Source organism: Perca flavescens, chromosome 7 (genome assembly GCF_004354835.1).
Source record: "Perca flavescens isolate YP-PL-M2 chromosome 7, PFLA_1.0, whole genome shotgun sequence".
Classification (NCBI taxonomy): Eukaryota; Metazoa; Chordata; class Actinopteri; order Perciformes; family Percidae; genus Perca; species Perca flavescens.
Genome location: NC_041337.1, coordinates 7,456,261 through 7,483,257, shown reverse-complemented (window position 1 = coordinate 7,483,257; position 26,997 = coordinate 7,456,261). Strand labels below are relative to the sequence as shown.

At 40.6% G+C, this 26,997-nt stretch overlaps 1 protein-coding gene across 3 annotated transcripts; it reads left to right on the top strand.

Moving 5' to 3' along the window:
- The first annotated feature begins 482 nt into the window (after positions 1 to 482).
- Positions 483 to 25,647, top strand: gdap1l1 (ganglioside induced differentiation associated protein 1-like 1). 3 transcript variants are annotated; one of them, XM_028583504.1, is made up of 7 exons: positions 483 to 512; positions 2,388 to 2,529; positions 10,164 to 10,356; positions 17,189 to 17,362; positions 20,770 to 20,864; positions 24,399 to 24,513; positions 24,630 to 25,647. In XM_028583504.1, exons 2-7 carry the CDS (start codon positions 2,407 to 2,409, stop codon positions 24,971 to 24,973), a joined length of 1,044 nt encoding a protein of 347 aa, XP_028439305.1. In that variant the 5' UTR covers positions 483 to 512; positions 2,388 to 2,406; the 3' UTR covers positions 24,974 to 25,647. The 3 variants fall into 3 exon arrangements, with proteins under 3 accessions (XP_028439305.1, XP_028439304.1, XP_028439303.1); XM_028583503.1 differs by lacking the exon at positions 483 to 512 and adding an exon at positions 2,004 to 2,092; XM_028583502.1 differs by lacking the exon at positions 483 to 512 and having other exon boundaries at positions 2,293 to 2,529.
- Positions 25,648 to 26,997: the final 1,350 nt, after the last annotated feature.

Below are 26,997 nucleotides of genomic sequence, written 5' to 3'. Positions count from 1 at the left end.
GCACCTTGTCCTTGGTGTGACTCTTGATTCCACATTAAGTTTTAAAAAACATGTTAAAAGAATATCGAGTACAGTGAAATTTAATTTACGAAATTTTAAACAAATTCGTCCCTTTATACCATTTGGGGCTGCCAAACTGTTTTTACATTGTATGATTTTATCACATATTGAATATTGTTGTACAAGTTGGACATTGACTGGTATGAACACTCTTAAATGAATAGAATCACTCTATGAAAATGCCTTAAAAGTCTTTGATAAAAAGCCAATGTCCTTTCATATTTGTAATATTTTACAAAAACATAACCTATTAAGTTTGGAGAATTTTAAACATTTCAAATATGCTTGCTTTGTGTACAAAGTGTTAAATGGATTAGCCCCTCCTTCTATGTCGGACTTCTTTAAAACAAAGACTCATAGTGGTGCCAGGACAAGGGCCTCCTCTAGAGGTGACTGTGAGGTGCCTTTCAGAAGGACAGCCTTTGGGCAAAATGCTTTGTCTGTGAAGGCTGGTAAGTTCTGGAACAGTATCCCCATCAGTGTTAGGGAATGTCCGACATTAATAATATTTAAAACCAAACTTAAAAGTGTGGCTTAAAGCAAACCAGTCTTGTAATCACTAAGTGACTACTTTTCCCTGTACTTATTCATTTTAGTATTGTTTTTCTTTTTTCTTAGATTTGTATGTTATAATTTCTGTATTTCTGTAATTTGTCTAGGGACTGCGGATGTAAATTAGCCCTGTGGCTATAATCCGGCGTGTTTACGTCTGTTTTTGTTGTTTCAATGCAGATGTTTATTAATGTGCATTGTCCCTATCAAATAAAGGATTGAAATTGAAAATTGAAAAAAGTAAAAGTAGGCCTATTTATACTCGAAAAACAGGGAATGTGACTAATATATTTTGAATAGTCTACATTAGAATGTTGATACTGATAAATTAATAGAATTATACTGTTGCAGTTAGTGGAGGTAGAGCTATTTTCTGCTTTAAAACCGGATCCGGCCTCCTCCAGACGGTGGAGTGTTGAGCATCGGGGACCATGGTCGCCACCGATGTCTCAAGTGATGTCACTTGAGTCCAGTCAGAGACGGTTTAGTTAGAATCATTGGTCCAGTCTGTAGTTGGGTCTGAAGACCTACACATTTGATTATCACATACCCCTCACCATACCTAGAGATTGGCATGGGGTACTTTCCATAAAATCATCTCTCAATGCAAATCAAACCAGCTATTAAGCTAACCAACATAAAACCATGCCAATCTCTAGGTATGGTGAAGGGTATGTGATGATGTGGGGGGGCTATTTTAATTCCAAAGGGCAAGGGATCTTTATCAGGATGCATAGTATCCTGGATCCATGAAATTACTGGCCTTTAAAAATAAAAATCTGCCTGCCTCTATGGGAATTTAACATAGGGGTGTACTCACTTTTGTTGCCAGACATTAATGGCATTAATGGCTGTGTGTTGAGTTATTTTGAGGGGACAGCACATTTACACTGTTATACAAGCTGTACACTTAATACAAGGTGTAATTTCTTCAGTGTTGTCCCATTAAAAGATATAATGAAATATTTACTAAAATGTGAGGGTTGTACTCACTTTTGTGAGATACTGTATGTTTTCACTACAACCTTAACCTGAAAAGTTTACAGTAGGCTAACTACAGCTGTCAGTGGAGTAAAAAAAGTAACAAAGTGTAATGAGAGTATAGCAGCAAAAAGTAGCAAGTGCTTGTAGCCTACTGCGTTTGAGTAAAAGTAGGCCTATACTTACTTTACACCACAGACATAGCCGATGCCGATAGCCTACGCACATAGGCTATCTGTTGACATTTACTTTGTACTTTTTTTTGTTTTTTAGCCAGTTGCACGTGTAGGCGTATACAATGTGGAGAATGTAACCCTGACACTGGTCTTGTAGGCTACAGTCTGCTAGCCTGCATCGTGTCCTTATGAGATTGGGAGCCGCTTGACCTTCCGCGGAAAAAAAGCTCCCTCCGCGGGTTTCCACCGCGCATGTTTGTGCGTGCTTCGTGATGTAATACGGCTACACATTGATTTAATTGTAAGCGCAGCAGCATGCTCGAGTAAGTAGCTATTTGCATATGGATTTTTTTTTAAATTTTTTCTTTTAAAGAAAAAATCATCTGCTTTCATTCGGAGGTGAAGCCGATTTCAGCACCGGAGCTGTCCGAAACTGACGGATGCTGCGGCCGCGTGAACCGACGATGCTGAGCTCTCTCTCTCTCTCTCTCTCTCTCTCTCTCTCTCTCTCTCTCTCTCTCTCTCTCCTCTTCTGTCCCTCCTCGCTCCTCTCTCCTCCACACGCACAAAACGCTCTGTCATGGCGTCTTCCAACAATGTTACCCCCACCAACTGTAGCTGGTGGCCCATCTCAGCCATGGACGAAGACGGCAAAATCACAGACGGGGAGCAGTGCGAAGAACCGATGGCAGAGCCCAAACCCTTCAGTAAAGACAGGCTCGTTTTGTACCACTGGACGCAGTCTTTCACCTCCCAAAAGGTAAAAAAACACACACACAAAAAACAGAGCAGAGCATAAAAATGGAGGTGGCTCCACGTCTCTTTGCATGATGCTACAGAGTGGAGCTCCCTGTGTTGGTTTGTTATGATCAAAACATTTTTTTTTGTGTGTGCATGTAATATTCCTGCACATACCCCCGGAATATGAATATGATCCTGCAGCTGGGCAGATCTCCCGTTTGACACGTTAGAAAAGCGCTGCATGCCGCTCATTTCCTCGACATATAGCTAGATTGATGGTCATAATTCTGTTTATTTACCACTGGGTAAATCACCCCTCATATCTCATCAGCTTCCACCTCTTCATTGAAATGTTGAAGCTGTTTTTGTCTCCTTAAAGCTGCTAAATGTGGCTACAACCTATGTGCTGCTCTGACACATGACATCCTAAATAATTGATTCAAATGATGTGCAAAACAAACCAAAGGCCATCTTCCCCCTTCTGCAGCCAAATCATACCATATGTTGTTGTTTTAAGGGCTTCTTTAAGTCTACCTTTGGTTACCTTTGGCAGACAGTAACCTGCACCTTTCCTGTTAAATGAGCGTGTGTGATCAAATCAAGCCTTTCAAAAACTCTGAAAGCAGACACGATGCATTCACAGTAATAACCGGTATAAGGCTACAACATGAGGCGTTTTCGCTCTTATGTATAATCCACAGAGCTTTCCTTCACCAACAGCGTGTATATTAACGCGGCACTCCACCAGTATTACACACAAGTTCAATTTACTAGTCAAAGGGAGTACCGACTGCTCAGCCTGTGAACACATATCATGTATAATGTCTTCTGTGGCTCTGGAGGAGCTTTGTCAAGTCTGCCTGTGTATATTCCATAATGACATGCTATTTAGTAAGATGAAACAGAACGGGAGAGGTTTTAAGTAGCCTATTTCCGAAACCTTAGCATGAAACCAACAGTATATAAATCCCCTTGAGTTTGGCGGCACAGGTGCTCAGTGCACTGCTGAGTGCTGGGTTTGATCCCCCGGTCCGGGCCTTTCTGTGTGGAGTTTGCGGGTTCTTTCCGTGTTTGCGTGGGTATCCTCTAGGTGATTTGGTTTCCTCCCACTATAAAGACATGCACTCTAGCAACTCCTGCCGTTGGCCTTGATGACGGTCTTGGCTAGGGCTGGGTACCGAGTGCGATACTTTTTAGGCACCGACGGAATCGCCTCTAAAGTATTGAGTATCGAAAAATGCCGCGCGATTCAATACCCAATTGCAATACCTAAGGAGCAAATCTCATCAGCGTCAGTAAGCCAATCAGCATGCAGCATGCTTCTACCAAGATCTAAAAATGTCTGTGATTGGCTGTCTAAACTTACATGTTGTAGAGACACGCAGGAAAAACTGTACGTTACTTTAATGAGATTTAAAAAAAGAAATGATGTGAAAATTTGGGTACAAGATCAAACTATTAATGTTCTATTTAATTTGTGTTATTTAGGATGAAACTAAATTTCAGTTGCACAGTTTTGATAAGGACAAAACGTGAGAGAATCGTAGCTTGAACTGTGTCATTACTCAGTGGTAGAGCGGTTGCCTGCCAATCGGAAGGTTGGTGGTTCGATCCTTGGCCCTGCAGTCACATGTTGAAGTGTCCTTGGGCAAGACACTGAGCCCTGAGTTGCCCCCGACGTATTCATCAGAATACAAGGTATTCATACCTTGTATTCTGTACGGCAGCCTCAGCCACAGCGTATGAATGTGTGTGAATGGTGAATGGTTCCTGTACTATGTAAAAGCGCTTTGAGTAGTCGTTGAGACTAGAAAAGCGCTATAGTGGTTTATTTAAAAGATTTGTGCCGGAATGAGTAATTCATTTCTTTTTGTTAAAATTGATTTTATAAAATTGGCATAGAAAATAGTATTGTTTATGAACCGGTATCAAAGTCACAATATTGGTATCGATACCATTATCAAACATTTTCAAACGCTACCCAGCCATAGCTTTGACCACAGCTCCCAATTAAATAGGATGGTTAAAATGCAGAACATACACTCTTGTATGTGTAAAATGTACTAGGCAAATAAAGGCTATATTATATCATTATACATTTTAGAAAACGGTGAGGGTGATTGATTCACTAAACAAATAATTGGCAGATGGATTCATATTTTACGACAGGATTGGTTCAATATTTATTTTTTTGTTTTTTATTTAATTGTTTATTTAGATAGGGACAGTGCATATTAATGGACATCAGTACAAGTACAGAATGTAAATATGCTAGAGTTAGCACCATAGCTAGTTTTCATCCATTGTCCCCAGGCAGATAAAACATAAAAACAGTAACAAGCATGCAACACCCTCATAAATTGAGAGGCAAGACAAATATGCTTGTCATGAGAAGTGGCTCAATGCATGCACCATCACTCCATATTGCCCCAGAACAGCCATAGCTCAGTCTTTATGTCTCAGTCTCTGTATATTCCTCTCTAACCACCTTGAGCTGTGCTCAAGGTGGTTAGAGAGGAATATACAGTAGCACCATGCTTCAGTTCGTAGAGACTGAGTCTCATGTCGGTACGTCACTTTCAAGACTCGATTGTTGGCTCCTAGCCACTTGAGTCTGAGCTGCTGATTGTCTCTCAGCAGAGGGTAAACACCAGGCTACCTGTCATGATTATCGCCTTAATCCTGGAGCTGGAGTAGCTGAAGTAACTTCACAATCACGTGACACTGTGCTGTCAGTGCACAGACTATTGGGCATGCACAGTAGTGGACAAAGTATTCAGATCCCTGACTTAAGTAAAAGTACTAATGCCACACTGTAACAATACCCTGTTACAGGTAAAAGTCCTGCGTTGAAAATGTTACTTAAAAGTATGTATCATCAGGAAAATGTACTCAACATTTACTCAGTGCAGAACAATCCTCACATTTCAATGATCCAAACAGTTCTGGAAATCAACTAAGTGTTTAATGGTCTAATCATTTCAGATGGACTTGTTGGCCGTTATATTGTTGGCTAGTTTCATTTATAATAAAATATCGTATTTTATAAACTGCACGTGTTTTGTGTGCGAAAATCTTAATTAATAAAGTAACTAAAGCTGTAACAGATGAATGTAGAGGAGAAAAAAGTACAATATTTCTAACTGAAAATGTAGCGGAGTAGAAGTAGAAAGTGGCGTGAAAAGAAAAGAAGTAATGTACAAGTACCTCAAATTTGTACTTCATTACAGTACTTGAGTAAAGTTACATTTCACCACTGGGCATGCATTTCTTTTTAGAAAAAAAACAACACATGGATAGCAGTCACAGCACTGAATTACTGATGTGTGTTTACAATGCTATGTGCCATTTGTTGTTATGCAAGCTGATGTGCTCTTCAAATAGCATTTTTTGGGGATGGATTTTATGAGATTAAGAGGCCAAGCACTAGGTTGTCCACTCCACCAGAATTGAACCGAATGTTTTGGGCCTTTAATGTAACACAAATGCTTGCAACGTGATTGGTCAAAGTATGCCAGCAGCATCTTGAAAGATAGTGTTATATTTAGTCAATCTTGGGAGACTTGAAAACACTTTTCTTTTCTATAAAAAAGACAACCTCCAGTTAACACTTTGGCAATGAGACACTCAAGGGACGATGACAAAGGAGTCCAACAGATCCGCAGCCCTGTGAAGATAATATCGTCATCAGATGTTCAGGGGGATTATTGACAAGTCTGTGCATGCCTCATCCAGTTCCTGAGGAAAGAGGGAAGCTGAGCCAGTGAATTTCTCCTGCACGCCACTTTCTTTATCCTCCTCTGTGTTTGTAATGCTTCACGACTAACTGCCACTGGAACTGTGCTCCCATGGCCTGAAGTTTTGCCATGCCGTATGTTCATCTACCTCACGTGAGGGATGTATTGTGAACACAGCAGATATGGTAGAGATAGAGACAGATGGAGCTCGATACCCCGGAGTAACAGCACATTTAGAGGGCAGCTTCACAGATCAATAGGGTGCTGGAAACCTCGAAGCCTGCAGGTTAGAGATTTACACCTTCAATACACCGAGGTTGTAACACTCTGCTGTTTACTGTGTCCGTAGAGGGCAGTAGAGGGCAACGACACCGGCAATTGTCTGCTCAGTCATTTAAGAGTTAGCAGTAATATAATTATGCATTAAAGCAACACCAAAGATTCTTTTGCACTTTAAAATAATGTTTCCAAAATCGTTTCAGTGGTTCATCAACTCGTAATTCGACACTTCTGCATTCACTTTATCGGCTATAACCGCACTATGCAAGTTTGCCAGATCAGGAAGCGGATCTGTAGTTTGAATGATAATGATAATGGTAATGGACAATTCCGCTTCCAACCTGTAGGGGGACTGAAGAGGAAAAGTGCTTTGGTGTTGCTTTAACAACCGATTTTTACCGTAGGAAAATACAACAATGTAAAAATTCTCTGCTGTGCGAGTCCTGAATTCAAAACCCTACTCAAGGACAAGTACAGAAGAAGTAGCAGTAAAAGTACTCATTCTACAGAACGTTGTAGTACACCGTTGTAGGGTTATATGACGATATGAGGAAAATATCTAATTACGATTATTGCTATTGTGATATGATTCACGATATTAGAGGGAATGACGGTGACGCCTCTGCAGCACGACAATACTTCATTCAGAATGGTTTGACACAAATTAATATATATAGATAACAAATATTGCGCCCCCCTGTGATTTGGATATTGCATTGCATATTGGGATTTCGATAAAATTGCGATTAATTGTGCAGCCCTACATTATTGTTAATCTGAATGCAGCAATGTGTAAGCTGCATTTTACTGTTGAGGTGGAGCTTGTTTTAACTACTTTATACCAGGACAAAGGAAGTGTGCCGGGCTTTGAAGCCAATTTGACATAGCAGCCAAACAGTGGAGATGGTGTTTTAAGCCCCCAGCGTCTCCTTCCGTTGACCTCAAGGCACCTAACCCTAATCTTAACCCTAACCCAAACCATAACAGGTTACGTTGGGGGCTTAAAACACCAATAAACAGAGGAGTTACAACTGTCACTACCCAATGTGAGTCGAGTGCCGATGTGAGTCGCGCATGCTCAGATTTAAACAGTTTACGGCATAACGTGTCATACCCGATGTTTGCCGAGTCAGACCGACTCTGGTCGAGTGCAGATGTGAGTTGCGCATGCTCAGATTTAAACGGTGTCATACTGAAATTTGTGAAATCTGTAAAATAATAAACTTTTCTCTTTACATACAATAACAGAAGATGGAAATAATTTCAAAAACGTTTTAGCTAATCTATGATTGTTTGATTGCTAACGCTAGCTCAAAACACCATTCAAGTGACCGCCTTTGTTGTGTTTGATTGCTAACTTGTAGCTAGCAGTCATTTCAAAAACGTTTTAGCTATCTATGATTGTTTGATTGCCAACGTTAGCTCAAAACGCCGTTAGCATGTTGTAGGCTACCTGTCGCAAAGTGACGCATGCGCAACTCACATCTGCACTCGATAGTTGTCACTGAGCAGTGACAACAACTTCTTGCCCATCACGTGATGCCCTCTGTCCCAAAAAGACGTTTTCCCATAGACGTTTGTGAATCGGTGGATACATTTTTTTGAGCGTCACAACCCCCCCCGCAAAATGACTAATTTCACTATCAGAATTTCATCCATTCTGTCTGATAACATTTGGAAAGTCTAGAAGAGCGGCACGATTGAATCATTTAATTTCCATTCAAGTTAGCAGAGCGCTAAACATGAAGTAGCGGAGGTGGTCTCTAGTGTGCCTGCTCTGTGGGGCCGCACAGTGCATGTGCCTCCCTTCTTTAAAACTCTGCACCCTCATTTCAAAGTTTCTACTGCTCTCAAAGGGATCACAATATACTGTACGTCTGAGGAGTCGTAAGATAAGTCAGTAAGGTGGCAGGGGAAATCGTTCTGCTAAACAAATTAGTATTTATTTCTCTCATTCTCTAATCTGAGCTTTTTTGTGATTTTTTTTTAATTGGACACTTTTACCTCTTTGGGCCTCAAGCTGTTATTTAAATGAAACCATGGGAGAGGAACTGGAAACTGCTTTTGTGTTGCTTTTAATGTCGAACAATGTGTTGTATTCTATAAGTTTACCTTTATAAGTTTACATATGTTTTTAACTAAGTAAAACCTAAATATTTTAACTAGTAACCACAGCAGATTAATGTAGTGGAGTTAAAAGTACAATATTTCCCTCTGACCAGGCGGGTCTAGACCATTTCAATTGGAGGGGCCAAACTGGGGCCACATGCGATTTTAGGGGTACCAAATATATTAAGCATTAAGCGTCACATACCACCAACCCTCCATAGGTTTGGTTCTACAATAGACTAACGATACACACATACAACAAACACAAGAATACTCATTTAGTGTTAACCTACATGTTATTTATCATTACACATGAATAATATCCCCTCTTCTTTTTGGGGATGAAGGTGGGGTTAAAAATGTATGAAGATATTTGCCACTGACATGTATTGGAGTTGAAGTATTAAGCAGAATGAAACGGAAACATAATACTCAAATAAAATACCTCGGAATTGTGCATTTTTACCACTGTTAACAGCAAATGTGGTAGTAAAATGCAGATGTAGCCTAAGTTACTGTATATTGTTAAGTAAGAGGAGTTTATTTTGTGCCTCCCAGGCAGCTGAACTACTTGGCATCATTACTAAGGAGTGACTAATATTATATAACTAACTCTTGAAGCAGCAGTGTTATTGTGGGCTTAACCGAGGGACACCTCAGCAGTGCTGAGACTGGGACCTGAAACACTTGACAGTTTTATACAGAAATCCTTGATTTAGTGTGTAACAAAGTCACGCTGATGGAGATGTAAAAAGCTTTTTCTTTTTTTTTCTTGCTTGACTTTGCAGCTGCATTCATAGATTGGTTCCTGCTGTCCGATCGAGCGGCCCTGCTGTAATTACTGTGCTTATGTTACTGAATCATTCAGTATTATTACATTACACCATGTCTGGCCGTGTTCGGCAAAAGCCCCATTTGGTCATTCCTCCTAAGCGGCCCAATGTAGCACTTTACAGCCCAAGTGTCATCTCCCTTTCATTAATCTTATTCCCCGCTAACAACTCTCCGTGGACCTCGGCTTATCATTCATCTCACGAGCAATGCATCCTGAAGGTTTTTGCTCAAACGTTAACACGCTGTTAAGCATCTATTTATCCTGCCAGACCAAGCAAACGATTCAGATACGGCAATTCATTCAGCACAACACAAACACGATAACTTGATTATGTCATAAACTGATAGCTGAAGCTATTAACCACCCAGCTTATCTTTGGCGTAATTGCAATCGCTCTTTTCAGCTACAGAAAAATCTGATTTGTTGTGCAATGATATTGTTTCGCTTCAGAGAAAACGGATCATCAGTCTTCCTCTTATTTTTTTATAGTTTCACCATCTGGATAACGTTTTTAAAGCATCACCCTGTGCATAAATAAAAAAGATGTGCACAAAATTTTATTTGTCAGTTGTCAGTTTTATTTCTTCGGTTTGGCGCCCCTGGAACAAAAAGACGGACTAAATTGAATGCCTTTTATTTCTCACCAGCCGTGTGTGTGTGTGTGTGTGTGTGTGTGTGTGTTTTTGATTGCAGGTCCGTCTCGTCATCAATGAGAAGGGTCTGGTGTGCGAGGAGAGGGATGTGAGCATGCCGCTGCAGGAGCACAAGGAGCCCTGGTTCATGAGGCTGAACCTGGGGGAGGAGGTGCCCGTCTTCCTCCACGGCGACACCATCATCAGTGACTACAACCAGATTATAGATTACCTGGAGAAAAACTTTGTGGGAGGTATGGTGCAGCAACAATGTGGTTCATTCCTCTAATGATGCTGGTTCTTCTCTTCACGTTAAGCTTTGATTTAAAAAAAAATTTAAAAAACATGAGCACAGACAGAGTCTTGTTTTGGGTGCTCCGGAGCAACAAGTCATGGCAGGTCTGTCGAGCTTGGGTTTTTCTACATGCTGAAGGTGTGTGCATGTGGCTGTAGTTAAGATCAACAGTTTGGAGGGTACTGTCTTCTTTTCCTGCTTTCCAAAACCAAAGGCAGGTTTAAACAGTTTATTAAAGGGCTGCTACGCAGTTTTCGCTTTTTGCTTTGCAGGTTTCTCTATAGAGCTCCCTCTACAGCTTCGGAATAGATATTTGGCAGCTTGTTTTCTGACTCCTCTCGGTCAGTCTGTCGTTTCCTCTTTCTCTGTTCCTTCGACAATGCTTTCCTGGCTTTCTGCTGCTTTTTTTGCCGGCTCAGCCATGACGGTTCCTGAATGGGCGTATGTGTGCAGTGCCGTGAAGAAATTCGTTAAAATACGAAAATTGCAAGGGTGGTTTTTCCGCCCACAGGCGCTAGGGGGGAGCGAGACGACCACCATTCAACTTGAAAAAAGTCATGGAACCATTCCAGTGAGTCCAAAGCTGTTCAGTTAAGGTAAATGAAGCTAAAACAAAACTGGAGCAAAAGAGAATGGCAAAAATGGGGATTAATGGGGAAGCTGGGCGTGGAAGCAGGTAGCCGGCAGTCTGGGGCTGTGAGCGGGGATGTGAGTAAAACTGAGATATCCAGGACCGAGGCTGGGGAGGCAGTCAGGCAGGTGGAACTTGCTTGGCTTACTTGGCTTAAGAGGACAAAAGCAGGTAAACAGAAAAGGCAAGGAGCAAAATACAAGTCTGCAGTATGCAAAAAGGTCAAAAATAGGCCCTAATCTTTTGGTATCCCACGATTTAATTCTGTTTTTTGGGGTCACGATTCGATTCAAAATGGATTTCCCACCTTCTGGAGCTAGTCCGATACTTTATTATAACAATTCAGTATGATATTGGACAATATTTAGGTTATTTCGTAAGGGAAAAAACTTTTAAAAAGCATATTTTCGGGAAGTTGCGAATCCATTCTGAATCTCCAATGACCGATTTTTTCCAACACCCCATAGCTTTCGTACAATTCATGTTAAAATGAAAGCTAAAAATGAAATGCCTCTGTCTGAAATCAAGGACCCATTTCAAAATTACAGGCAATGTGGTGTTTAGTGGTGCATTTTTTGCAAATGTACTTGCAATTGATTCATTTCCTACAAAACCATCAGACAAACATTTGATCTTGGGGTTTTCGGGGGCAGATGCCTGGTTTGCTCTGTTGCTTACAAAGAATACAAGGCTGCATTCTTCATCCATTTGGTGAAGCTGGCGTAGCAAAGACAATTGGAAGCCATCACTTCGAGGCCATCTGTTGTCCTTGTACAGTGTGTGTACTGTGCTGTGAAACTCTGTAAGTGGTTGCAGCAATGTCTTTGCAGCAATGTCACCGACATGAACTCTTCTGATTAGATCCGATGAAATTGGAGGGATCTCTTGGGGAGGTGGGGGGGTGGACAGCTACAAAACAGGAGAGAGAATTTAACAAATAAAGTAGGTAAAGATGTGTCAATATGTGCAATGTGCATCGTGAGACAGTGACTCAGATTCAGACTTAACAGCCACTAATGTCATCCACTGTCTGTGCAGGTCCAAGAGTAAGCAAACGTTAAGAAGCATACACCGTAGCCTGTATTCTCTGTGGGTGGCATGTCCTTTAGATCGGTCAGTTGAGATATTATGCTGTTATGTAATGTCCTGCGAGCCTCATACCAGTAAAGGCCTGAGGAATGCTGGCCAATAACTGGAGAACTCCAGTGTTACTGTCTTAGGTTAGTCTGTGGTCACTGGTTGGGAGAAAGCTTTGCAGATGATGTGGTTCACTGCTTGGTCAGTAATAAAAGGCTAGAAGGCATTAGCTGCCCCTGGTGTTTAATGTCTTGTTCTCTTTCAGACAGCTCTTTCCTTTTACCTGTTTGATAGTGTGCTGCATGCTGGTAACTGCATTCATTTCTTTTGGAACAAGTTATTTTTGACAAAAAGGTCAAAAATAGGCCCTAATCTTTTGGTATCCCACGATTTAATTCTGGTTTTTGGGGTCACGATTCGATTCAAAATGGATTTCCCACCTTCTGGAGCTAGTCCGATACTTTATTATAACAATTCAGCCATTTGAAAAAGTCTCGCATTGCTAGACCTTCCTCCACAGCGCTGCGGAGGAAGGTCTGGCTACTCCACACAGCACTTCCGGGATGGTTTATTGGAATTTCTTTAAACCAATCACAATCGTCTTGGGCGGAGCTAAGCGGACGGAACAACGGTGTCTCTGCGAAATAGCCTCAGGAAGGAACTTGTTTTGGTGGAACATGTACACGTTCAAAAGTTATTTTAGTCGTGCAACAGAAAAAAGATTGGACAGATAGTCTAGCTAGCTGTCTGGATTTACCCTGCAGAGATCTGAGGAGCAGTTAACCACAGTCCTCAGAAATCCTCCGGAGTGTGGGACATCAGGCAAAAATGAGGGACATCCGACGGAATTTCTGGCGGCACCGGAGCAATCCCGGAAGTGGAACATCGTCGATATAGACTGGTGGTGAACTCGTATGAACATCGGCAGATATAATCGATAGGGAATCCCTAATGAATGCTGGCAACGTGTGCTGCAGCTGGCCTGGAAAGTGCAGATGTCTCAGAAGAGACTCGTATACCGGTACTTAGACTACTTTACAGTGTTGTTGAGATGCAGCAGAGGGCTCTCACTGTGTGAAAAATATTTGCCGACTAACAACCAGTAGCTCTTACATTCTGTAATGTGCATCACTGTCTCCAAGACAGTTTGAACGAGGGCTGCTCGATTATGGAAAAACTTATAATCCCCATTATTTTGGTCAATATTGAAATCGTGATTATTTGACATGATTTCTCATTGTCTTTCGGAAAGATGTTGCATTTATTGAAGTTAAAAAAAACAGTGAAACAGCTTAACAAATCAAAAGTGAAATTTCTCTTAATACTTTCCCATTTGAACATTTTTTTTTAAAATTCAGAACACAAGACTCACAAAATGTAACGTGAAAAATGATCGTGTTTCTCGATCACTCTGTTTTTGTGATCATAAGGAGCCGAAATCGTAATAGTAATTAAAATTTTGATTAATTGCACAGCCCTAATTTGAACACTGGGTTGCTCTTCAGTTAGTTGCTGATGTGATATTTCCCCCACAGTGCCGCAGCAGACCACCACAGAGGACCACTGCATGCGGCCCAGGTCAGCATGCAGGTCCTGGGACTGATTACTCAGCTCTCTGGAGCTGTGCCAGGTGCAGCTCCACCCCTCTGCAAGCTTCTCCGTCTGCCCAAACATTGTCAAGCAAGCAGCCAGCTGACTATCTCTGTTCTGTCAGCGATGCCGCACCTGAGTCTGGCTGGCTGTCACCCTGCACACAGATAAAAGCTCAGCCAGCCCCCTCCCCCCCCCTCCATTAGGACAGTATAATAGAAATCACTTGTTGAAGGAGTAATTTAACATTTTGGACATTTTGGCATCTGTACTGAAACCAAAGTGTTAAAAGTATTTGTGTATCATGGCGTCTAGGTTCATAAGAAGATTGATAACACTCTCTTATCTGTCTGTTTAATATGTCATATAGAATATATACATATGATAAAACTACTCCAGAACCACAAAAGACAGGAGTTATGGCGCCCGGGCAAGAAACAGTCCAGCAAAAAAAACAAAAAACTGTGAAACCACAAAGTGATGGTTTTACACTTTAGTTTTAGTTTAGATTAAACAGACAATATGTGTTAATAAGTGAGCTTTAGAGTTGCTGGTAGGTACCTTTCATTACTTTTGGACGGAGACATGTTAGCTGTTCTCTACTGTTTCGAGTCAGGCAGGCCTTTGAAGCAAATTGAACCCAACGGCCAAACGGTGGAATCACGTGATGCCCTCTGGCCCAAAAAGACTTTTCCCCACAGACCTACATGGCGATAGAGACGTCTGTAAATCAATGGATATGTTCTTTTGAGCGTCACAACCCCCGCAAAGTGACTCCTTTCAATGTCAATTTGATCCATTCGGTCCGATAACATTTGGACATTCTAGAAGAGCGGCACGATTAATCCCCATTCAAGTTAGCGTAGTGTTAAACAGGAATGCCAATCATCCGGGTCATTTTTGGCTCCATGAAGGCTTCATGCACCACTGAGCAACTTTCATTGGAATGAACGGGGCTCCGCCTCGAAACGCTGTATCCACTTCTTATACTGTAATACATCCATGTTTCAAGTCCTTCTGCTAAGCTTAGCTGCTGTCTGCAGCCTTTATACTTAAAAATCAATTTTACTCATTAAGGTCAGATTACAGTTTTTCTCAATTGCTTTGGCACAATCGTCGAATGACTATCAAACTTACAATCAAACTTCATGACTATTTATATAAACATGTGGTCAGTTGTTCACATGACTATAGTCATTTATCATTGCCTTGGCACAAAATGTATTGAGTAAGCCTTGCAGATCAAAATAGTTAGCATTCAGTTGCAGAATCATGTTACTCTCAAATGCAACTATACACATGTTCATTGTGTAAATCCCTACATGTAAAATAGAGCAACCAACAATCACAATAACCTTTCACACATACTGTATATTAGATGCATGATAGTTATATGGTATTGTTGTAAAAGTTGTCTTTGGCTGAGACATTCCAAAAGATTTTCCCTCGTTGCATTGCGGGTGTGATGTCGATAAAATGTTGAGGCCAGACAGAGAGGAGAGATTGGATGAGGTTGATACATTTGCAGCATATTTTCTTTTTTCTCGCACATTTTTTACAGTATTTCCTGATAATTTGGCTGTTGTATATCTTTTTTTCTGTACAAGCTTTCTTTATGTTTTTACAGTTGGCTCGTGTATGTGCATACAATGAGGAAATATAGTGTGTGCCATTGCTGACATCAATACTATTCAGCTCCCTAAATATACAATGCTAGCAACTGGATAATATTACAGAGTGGGTAACTATCACCCTTTCAGAGTACACTGTCATTTCACAAGATGTCTTTGCATTTTGACTGTCATGGTCTAAGCAATGATAAAGGAACAGTTTGTTGTGATGACAATGATTTATTCATTGACAGATTCATTTACATTTGAAACAGGAGTTAATTATTTTGACTGAGTAATCACCTTTTGGAGGTCACATAGAGTGATGTGCTGAATGTAACGCGTGGTGTGAGGATTGTACTTTTTTGACAATTGTAAGTTTGTTTCAGTAAATGTGCCAAAGCGATTGAAAAAAACTGTATTAGTGATGATAGATATATAGTTAGATAGATACAGTAGATATATATACAGATAGGTAGATAGATAGATAGATAGATAGATAGGTAGGTAGATAGATAGATAGGTAGGTAGATATATAGATATATAGTTAGATAGATAGGTAGGTAGATAGATAGATAGATAGGTAGGTAGATATATAGATATATAGTTAGATAGGTAGGTAGATAGATAGATAGATAGATAGATAGATAGATAGATAGATAGATAGATAGGTAGATATTTAGATATATAGATAGATAGATAGATAGATAGATAGATAGATAGATAGATAGATAGATAGATAGATAGATAGTTAGATATGTAGGTAGATAGATAGATAGTTAGATATGTAGGTAGATAGGTAGATAGATAGGTAGGTAGATAGATAGATAGACAGATAGATAGATAGATAAATAGGTATATAGATAGATATATAGATAGGTAGGTAGGTAGATAGATAGGTAGATATATAGATAGGTAGATAGATAGATAGATAGATAGATAGATAGATAGGTAGATAGTTAGATATATAGGTAGATAGATAGATAGTTAGATATGTAGGTAGATAGGTAGATAGATAGGTAGATAGATAGATAGATAGACAGATAGATAGATAGATAAATAGGTATATAGATAGATATATAGATAGGTAGGTAGGTAGATAGATAGGTAGGTAGATAGATAGATAGATAGATTGATAGATAGATAGGGAGTACACAAACACTAAATTAAAAAGAATAGTGCAGGGAATCAATCAAATATCAAATTAAAATGTCCAGCTCTCTGCAAGAAAGCAAATAAGCACATTTTCCAAAATATCTAACTATTCCTTTAACCTGAGCAACAGCAGATAAATAGAGCAGCGGGTCAGCCAGCTTACACTGTAGCCTAATGAACCTGTGGGTGTTATGAGGCTTACTGAGCATATATTGTGTTTCTCTTCACCTGGATTGTGCTTGGAGTCTTACCTTCATCTCGTGGGGTGTTTTTACTTTAAACCCGTTTACTTTTCCACTCTACATAAATTCTCAGAAGCCTGTAAGTCTCCAGGAGGAGACTTTCAGACTGCCTGGCCATTGTTTAAATGTCAGGCTTTGTGAAACGTGACTGCTGGTGTGTTGCAGAGAGCGAGAGGTGTCATCTGTTACCAGGTTACCGTGCCGTATGCCGTTGTCTACCTGACAGCTGAAGCAGCAGAATTGTGTTATGTTTAGGGGGAATTAAATGCAGGTTTAACACTGGTTGCTTAGAAACCTCAGGTGTTCTGGAAAGTTTATGAAAATATACCAGGAATAAGAACAACTGTGCTGGCTTTATTTACACTGTACACATGTCTTTTTCAGAGCCTGTGTTCTTTTCCTCAGAGAGCCATGCCGAGCTCCTGAGCCACATTTGGGTATTTTCTCTGTATTGCTTGTTTTCACGTCCGTGTCTCGCCCCCGCAGACGCGGTGGCTCAGCTGGTTCCTGATGCAGATTCGCCTCTCCGCGATCGAGTGCAGCAGTACCGTCAGCTACTGGATGGTCTGCCCATGGACGCTTACACACACGGCTGCATCCTCCATCCGGAGCTCACCACCGACTCTATGATCCCAAAGTACGCCACCGCAGAAATACGTAGTAAGTGACGCCACCTAACCGTTGTGTGTAGGCAGGAGTGTTTATAATTCTGCATTAAGTAGAAGACGAACAGGGCAGATGTTTTGTATTTAAATATATATACAAAACATATATATATATATATATATATATATATATATATTGTAAGAAATATACATAAAGATATAAGGTGCTGCAAATAAAGTAGCATTTAAAATCAACATAAAAATAACAAATAATGTTTAACGACCAATCAAATGGACCAAATTATGTAATAAAATAGATAAAACCACGTTCAGTGCAATAAGATAAATGAAATAAAGAGACAGTGCATGTAAAATCAGGGGAATGCTGGCCAAATAAGAGTATTTCTTAAACTGATGTTTAACATTCTACTTTCTTGGCGTCTAATTGCACTTCAGTCATTGAACAGATTACACAATTTATGACATGTTAATTCGTCGGGCAGGTCGTTCCAGAGCCTGTTGGGCCCTGACTGCTAAAACTGACCCGATTTTAAGTAGAGATGTTCCGATACCGATTCCGGTATCAGAAAAGCCTCCGATACCGCATAAAATGCTGGTCCCGGTATCGGAAAGTACTGGAGTTTATGCATTGATCAGATAGCACCTTATTTAGCCCAGAAGAAAATTTACTTTAAAGCTATAGTGCGTAGTTTCTGTCTCCCCCATGAGGCTTTCTAAATAATGACAACAAAACTGTCGGCGCGTCCACATGATACAAGCCTTCCGTGACCGCGCGCCCCCCACACCCCTCCTCCACGCAGTTGCTAGTAGCCAAGGAGGACACGGAGGATTAAAAAAAACATAAGAGACTCTTCAGAAGAGGTGATTATCTTCACTTGAGTTTCTGAAGTCGCCAGACGCCACAATCTTCTGAACATAGCCACACTGAGAAATCCAGAGAGAGTTGTTTAGAGCTGATAGTCTTGATTAACTTTGTAGCAACTCATTTGGCAATGGCTTGAATGTAATGGACGTTCATTAATATCAAAAAGTTACGCACTGAAGCTTTAAAGTAGTTCATTGATGTTCTTTTTACGTTCCGTCAAAGTGGATAATAAAAGAAAGTTCTGTGGTGTTCATCGTTTGTGTTTGTTCATGTTTCACAAAGAGTTTAACCTGAGCCAGGAACCAAACAACAACGATAGCAATCATATCCCATCCATACAGTATATCATACAGGGTTAGTAGTACACATCTGTTAAAACATAATACAATGTATGACACACTGGTATCGGATCGGTACTCGGTATCGGCCGATACGCAAGTTCAGCTATCAGAATCGGTATTGGGAAGCAAAAAAATGGCATCGAACCATCTCTTGTTTTACCTTGGGACTCTGTTACAGATTAAAGACCTCTGCCCAATCATCTCAACCTCGGCACAGCAAAGCTGCAAGTATAATAAAAAATAAAAATAAATAAAACCTTAGCCTAACAGGGGCTAGACCTTTCTCATCAGTCAGGAACTCTTGGAGAGTCCTGCTTTACTCAGGAGAGTCCATCCTGCCCAAACCATTGTTGCTAAAAGAAGACCCACAGTATAAAGACAGATGATTGTCTCAGAGCCACGAACTGACTGACTTTAAACTGGCAACTGAAAAACTAGCAACTTGTAGCGACTGAATCCCGTCAAGTGTGTATAAAGAGGCACACAGTGTTTACAGATTCACCTCGTATTGTGCAGCGATGCAGCAGGATTGAATGTGACAATGTGATCTGCTGCATTTCACAATGCATGTTCACACATGTTTGACACATGTGTGTTAGAAATATATCTTTTATAAATTAAATTCCATTCTCATCATCTTTAAATTCCATTCTCATCATCTTTCATGTAACTAACTGCATTTACTCAGGTACTGTACTTCGGTACAGTCTTCCCATTTGATGCTGCTTATACTTCTACTCCAGCACACAGTAAACACTGTGTGCTTATCTGATAATATTAGTTACTAGTTACTTTGCAGATTCAGATTATTAATACCAAATATAAATCAACTAATAAATAATTATACATTGTTATAGATAGGATAGAATCATGATCCAGTAACATACATTATTCTGAAAATGTACTTTTGGTACTTTAAGTATATTTTTTTAATGCTAATACTTTTATACTTTTACTCAAGTAAAGTTTTGATTGCAGGACATTAACTTGTAACAGAGTATTTGTACACTGTAGTATTGCTACTTTTACATAAGAATGTATTTGTAGAAAGGGCAGATTGACAAGATAAAAACTAGATGCTGTTTGTGTGTTTTTTCCCCATTTCTGTGTGTATTTCTGTTTGTGATACGCAATATAACTAGATTTCAGTGTTTTGAACTCATTATTGTGAATATTTACAAGCTCTCGAGGTGAATTGGCTTCAACTTTGGAACCAACTAGTCTCCAAAAGCAAAAACACTCCTTGCTGAATTTATGTGCACGGCTCGATTAGCATACTGTGTGTAGTTTGCCGCTACTGCATACCAAGGAACCCTCAATGCAGCACTTTGTAGTGATGCCATGGATTATACATCCCAACAGCTGATACCAGGCCTCTGTAGAGCTCTTTCCATCAGGTCATTAGTCTCGGCTTGTAAATCCCATCAAAGGACCAGTGAAACTCTGGTCAGTCTGGGTTGTATCTATAAAACCAACCTGATGGAGTATTTAATGGAAAGCATCTGTGATTTTCTAATGTGCTCAACCACTTCGGTTTGTTTTACACTGAATCATGTATCACTCTAGTATTAAATCTAAGTCTTGTCAGATCTCAAATGTATGCCTATGCTGCAGACTGAAGGTATAATCCACACTGAAGTATTTTAATAGTTCTGGGTTCATCTTGTTCTTGCTCTTGTTTTTATTCCGTAGATTAATGACAACATGTAAAAAACACACTTGGACTCATATTTGCAGTGCAGCAACTATAAATACTGATAATAAATATACTAAATAAACTAGAAGAGGACTCCTATCTCACAGTGTTAAAGGGATACGCCACTGTTTGTTGAAATAGGGCTTATCACTGTCTCCCCTAGCTGTAGATAGATATTTTTTGTGCATGCATCGTTTTAGTCCGGTGCAACACCGGCAGCACCGCCGCTAGTTAGCTTAGCGTAGTGAATGGAATCCTATGTTGCCGGTTAGCATCTTGTGAATAAAAGTGAGCCAACAAAAAAAAGACAAAAAAACAACCTAATTACTTGCACTGAGACAAAAAATGCGTTGGCCCACCTACCTACAGCCAGAGTAGACCGTGATAAGCCCTATTTCAACAAACGGTGGCGTATCCCTTTAATGCACTGTGAAATTTTACCAGTCGGGAACTAATTTCTCTGATTATTCCGACTGTGAAAATCAATGTTGTCATAATCAATAGATCAATAGACTGTGTGTGTGTGTGTGTGTGTTCAGGACACCTGGCCAACGCTGCGACAGAGCTGATGAAGTTGGACCATGAGGAGCCTCAGCTGACAGAACCATACCTGTCAAAGCAGAAGAAGCTCATGGTGAGTTTCATGTGTTCATTAACGTGATTAAAATGCATTCATTTATTCCACGTCCTCGTTATGTATTGTAATGTTGTGTACAAGGGAGACGCAACCCACATTAAACTGAATCCCATCATTTCTTTACCTGAAAAGTCCATTCATTTATGCATGACTATTGATGGAATTAAGTTATTTCAATGGGACTTAAGGGGGAAATAATGGTTTGTAATAATGAACCCAAAACTTTAGCCCAAACCAGGGCTTTAATCCCTTAAATGTCATTCATTTGCACCTGAAAATAGTTCTGACCCATGAACAGTACAGGAGCACAGACATATATATATAGTATTTTGGCAGCTCTGTTGGCTTATTTAGCTCCTGAATATTGGGTGATGGACAAACCCAACACAAGTCAAATTTGTCTTTATTAGGTTTTAACACTGACAGATAATTGAAAGTGTGTAGCTGAGGGAAATTTCATCATGAACAGCCTTCAGCAGTTGCCTCTTATTACTAAAGAGCTGAAAAAAGGAAAGGGACGCTCTGCAGCGTTCACATTCTGTAACACTGTACCTTTGCCCTGAATACAGCTCAGAGAGAAATACATCCCCGCACACTGATTTAAACAGCTGGTTCACCAGGGCTGTGTAAACAAAATGTGAGGCTTTGAATCGATGAGGCAGAGCTGAGTGTGTGTCAGCATGGTTAGCTCCGGGCATGGCAGTGTGTTGATTGGGTGATTGATCCTCCACTTTGACCAGACTGATATATCTCAACAACTATACACTGGGAAATCAGCAGAGCGTTACAATGCTCTCTGGCTGTTTGAGCCTTTTCTTCAGACTTTCCGTAAATCTTCAGACTTTTCTTAAAGGTCCCATGGCATGCTGCTTTTTGGATGCTTTTATATAGGCCTTAGTGCTCCCCTAATACTGTATCTGAAGTCTCTTTTATATAGGCCTTAGTGGTCCCCTAATACTATATCTTAAGTCTCTTTTATATAGGCCTTAGTGGTCCCCTAATCCTGTATCTGAAGTCTCTTTTATATAGACCTTAGTGGTCCCCTAATACTGTATCTGAAGTCTCTTTTATATAGACCTTAGTGGTCCCCTAATGCTGTATCTGAAGTCTCTTTTATATAGACCTTAGTGGTCCCCTAATACTGTATCTGAAGTCTTTTATATAGACCTTAGTGGTCCCCTAATACTGTATCTGCAGTCTCTTTTATATAGACCTTAGTGGTCCCCTAATGCTGAATCTGAAGTCTCTTTTATATAGACCTTAGTGGTCCCCTAATACTGTATCTGAAGTCTCTTATATAGACCTTAGTGGTCCAGTAATACTGTATCTGAAGCAAGGTGGAGAGTGGGGGTGTGGCCTTGACCAACTGCCACTTTGCTTGTTTGAAAGCCATGATGTCTCTCTCTCATGGGTGGGCCAAATTCTCTGGGCGGGCAAAGCAGAGAAAGGGGAGGTAACCTTTCCCCTTATGACCTCATAAGGAGAAGATTCCAGATATGCCCATCTGAGCTTTAATTTTCTCAAAGGCAGAGCAGGATACCCAGGGCTTGGTTTACACCTATCACCATTTCTAGCCACTGGGGGACCTCATATTAATGTTAAAAAACCTCATAAAGTGAAATTTTCACGCCATGGGATCTTTAAGGGAAATAGTAGTAGGGAAGTATAGCCTTGTGGCTGGAAACTCACTCACTCAAAGTATAGCCTTGTGGCACGGTCGGTCACACATGCACAATTGCAGGTGACTTGATGTCTTACACACGACCATTTAATAATCTTGATCGAGGAGATTAGGGTAGACAGACAGATGTGCTATTCTCCAGTGTTGTCCTCAACTCTGAGGGTCTGTGTCTCTTCCTGATGCGTATATCTCTAGCCCCAGCTGTCAAGTTTGTGTTATGCCAAGATATTGATGGCACTGAAAACTAAAGATGGTCACCTTAAAGCTATAGAGTGTAGTTTATGTCCCCCCCATGAGGAATTCTAAGTAATGACAACAAACGGAGCCAAGGAGGACAGAAAATGTAATCGTCTTTGCTTGATTTTCTGCGCGTGAAAGTCGCCGGACGACACCATTTTCTGAACATAGCCATACTGAGAAACACAGAGAGAGTTGTGTGGAGCTGATAGTCTTGATTAGCTTTGTATCAACTCATTTGGCAATGCTTTAATGTAACGGACGTTTATTGATATATAAGTAATATAATAATAAAGTTATGCTCTACTCATTTGAAACTGTGGCAGGCCCCTTTAGCCTGTTTCCTCCGACCTCCAAAAGGAGACAGTCTTGGAAAAAAAAACATTCCCTTGTCATGCAGCTGTCTAGACTTTCTAAATCTGTAGAAAGACAAACATCTTCATGCATGAAGAGGTTTGGTTATTAGAGACTGGCCAAATATTCTCTTCCCCTGACCTGTGACCTATGAATGACCTAAAGAAGCCTAAAACATTGGTGGAGCGCTAGCCCTTGACTAGGGAATCAGCGCACTTACGTTAGCGCGACGAACGCCTCTCAAAATCTGGCGAAAATCTTTCAAACTTACCTTTGTCGATCAAAAAAACAGACCGATTCAGCAACAGCACGGCCTATTTCTTGCTTAAAATGTTTTCCGAAACACGTTTTGGTGAACTATTTTGGTAGAATACGAGATCGTATTCTGAACAAGCCGCCCTAAATGGTCGGCTTTGAAATTCGGGAGAAGCCAGACCCCCGTGGCGCGTTTGTTTTTTGGGTTACAATACAGATTAGCGCCGCCTGCTGTTATGGAAATGTATTACGTCTCACACACGCACAGAACGTACGCTCAAGTCCGACTGCCTTTTCTGCCGACGGCCAGCCATCGGGTTGGTGTGTCAGGGCCTTTATCTGTCTGTTATTTTGTGTCATTCTGTTATGTTTGTACTTTTGTTTTTCTGTAAGCGCGCTGTCTATAATGTACAGTGTTGTGATTAACAATTTGCTCTTGGGGACAATTAAGTCTAAAGTCTAGTGCCGTTGTGTAGCCATTATTATACAATAATGGCTTGTTAGACGGAGCAACAATCAATGTCTCCTCCATCTTGGCTCACATGAGAAAACTACAGCCAATGACAGCCAAGTGGGGTCAACCACACACACTTCTTGGCTGGTCGGTTGAGGCTGCGACTTTGCTAGTCAAAATTCACCAAAGTTGAATTCCACGTGACGCGAACATGCACTTGTGAATTTGCTTTGCCACCAGAAGCGAATGTTTTATTCGCTCCTTAGCTCACATACAATGGAAGTGAATAGGAGGCCAATAGTCACCAATGTTGATTTGGCGCATGTGTGACTGTGCCCTCATTCTTGTTTATTTCTGCGTGGCTATAAAGCATCAGTTATTTATCTTTTCTTTTTTTATAAACATGGGTACTGTACTGGGGGAGTCTTACATACTTTGTGTTTAACCATTTTGAATTTTTCCCATTTTGAATTTAGGAATTCCCAGGTGTGCATGCTGGTTTGCCTCTTCCAGTATTATTTTTTTAAACCCCTTCTTAAATGATTGTCAGGCAAAAATCTTGGACCATGATAATGTCAACTACCTGAAGAAAATTCTGGGGGAGTTAGCCATGGTTCTAGATCAAGTGGAGGCTGAGCTGGAGAAAAGAAAACTAGAGTATCAAGGTAATGAATCATGAGTGTCTGATGTTTTATCGTAACAGAACCAAAACATGTTCCAAATATTCCCAACAATGTCTGAGTATTTTTAAGTTTTTTTTCTTCTTTTCCTACCCTTGCAGGTCAAAAGTGTGAGTTGTGGCTATGTGGACCTGAATTTACACTAGCTGACGTCTGCCTCGGAGCCTTGTTGCACAGGCTCAAGTTCTTGGGACTTTCTAAGAAATACTGGGAGGACGGCAGCCGACCCAACCTGCAGTCCTTTTTTGTGCGTGTGCAAAAACGCTACGCTTTCCGCAGGGTCTTGGGCGACATCCACACGACCCTTCTGTCGGCGGTCTTACCCAACGCCTTCCGGATGGTAAAAAAGAAGCCACCGTCCTTCTTCGGGGCCTCTTTTCTCATGGGCTCGCTGGGAGGGATGGGCTACTTTGCCTACTGGTATTTAAAAAAGAAATACATGTAGTGAATGCCGTCTTGTTGTGTTAAATGTCTGTGTATTTGTGTGATGTTTCAACTTTTCTGTAATGTTTTATGACTGCAGGAAAACATAATGAATCTATATAGAGAACACTATTACTTACCTGGGTGAACAAAGAATATTAAAACATTCCGTGATAAGAAATTCTTGACAGCACATTTTCTGGTAATCAACGCCTTCATCGAGTTTAATTTCTGGCAACTTGCGGCCGGCAAGTCCTTGTTTAACTTTTTGTTGGAGGCATGCATCGGGTCTTCTTGTGCAGAAAACTTAGAGAAGAAGAAACCCAGACGAAATGTTAAATACAGTACCACCAAACGGGTTAACTGACCTTCGCATGCCACTATTATAGTCATAACTCATAGCTGCTCTTCACTCCTACACCAGCCTGAGGTTTAAACCAGTAAAAACCACAGGGAAATGTTCTGAGACAAAAACTTTCTGATACGTGCTGTGCTGCCAGAAACTGCCAGAAGAAATGATAAATGGATGAAGGCAAAGTTTACGGGAGTAGCTCGACATTTTTGGGGAAACTTGCTTTTTTTTACCTTCTCGCTGGGACATAGATCGATAGCACTCTGTCTGTTAAATATGACGCTACAGCCAGGCGACGGCTAGCTTAGCTTAGCGTAAAGACTGCGACAGGGGGAAACAGCTAGCCTTCTGAACAAAAATAATCCCATTAATCTTTGACAAAATGTAAGTTACTATGTCTGTATGTTAATTTTTAAGCTAGGGCTAGCAGCCAGGAGACGGCTAGCTTAGCTTAGCATTAATACTGGAAACAAGGGCTAACATCAAGCCCCAGTTTGACCCAAGTATTTCCAGTCACATTCATGCTCAAAGACTTTTAAAACCCCCTGGATGAAAATTTTTCATCTGTTGCATGATAAAAGTTTTTTAACCCGTTTTCCAAGATGTGTTTTCTAATCCAGGTAGCCAAAAATGACATAGGCCAATAAACATTATTTATTTCAGATTCTGGCTATTTTGCATTAGCAAAATGAGGTGCAACTTGGAAAGCTGGTTAAACATGTTTTTTTTTATATTGGGCAGCAAACTTTCTTTTTTTTCCAGAGGGTTAGAAGAGTCTGATTATTTATGAAATATCTTGGGAACAGCGATACGTGTTATTAAATGATCATCAGTTTAAAAAATAAAAAAGATTTCCTGCTATACACCTTTTCACATATTGTTATGCTGCAGCCTTGCGCTGAAACCGATAACTCATAACCCCTTCGATTACAAAAAGAAAACAGGATTTTAGAAGTTTTTTGCAAATTTATTAAAAAGACTGAAATACCACATTGAAGTAATCAGACCCATTCATGTCTCAGCATCTTGACTGGAGTCCACCTAAAATCAATTTTAGTGCTTGAAGTTAGAGTTTGTGAACTTGTCTGTTAGTGACAGAGGACTAACAATTACAGGTTCAAAGGGCTTGAAACAGGTTTAATATCCTGTGTGTATGTCACCGATGCTATGCACCTGTAACCCAGTAAAGGAAAGGGTTAACAGACACGTAGTGTTGGCCAATCGGAGGTGGTCGTGCCAGACTCCCGCCTTTGGCTGAGTCTCTATCTGACCTGTCAGTAGGAGAGCAGGAGTGAGGTTATGAATTTTAACGTTGGTAGTCCCCAGAGAAAGAGAAGAAGTTGGTCATTTCATGGCACAGATTAGAGCCCAAATTGAAACGTAAGCAACTAAATTTGCTGAATGTCAGAACATTGTGTCAAATTGGTCATTGTTACTGTGAGTTATAAGGTGTCAGGTTTAGTTCCATCATAGTTTCAAAAAACATTAGCTGGTGTTGTTGTTCAGGAGATAGCACAGAGATTATTGGCTGATGAATTTACTGATTTAGCAGAGGGGGGGCTTAACACTTTTGCAAGGCACTGTACCCGTGTCAGATTCTCATTAGAGCCCCCCTAAAGGTCTGATCCTAGAATCGCCCCTGGACAGAACAACTTCCGGTCCAGCCGAGGACCGAGGAGTCAAGACGAACGGAA

Bases quoted from the DNA above. Each gene is read 5' to 3' on its own strand.
- gdap1l1 (XM_028583502.1), top strand. From the start codon at position 2,350: ATGGCGTCTTCCAACAATGTTACCCCCACCAACTGTAGCTGGTGGCCC. The intron at 2,530-10,163 runs GTAAAAAAACAC...TTTTGATTGCAG, and splicing joins AGTCTTTCACCTCCCAAAAG to GTCCGTCTCGTCATCAATGA. The intron at 17,363-20,769 runs GTAAGTGACGCC...GTGTGTGTTCAG, and splicing joins CGCCACCGCAGAAATACGTA to GACACCTGGCCAACGCTGCG.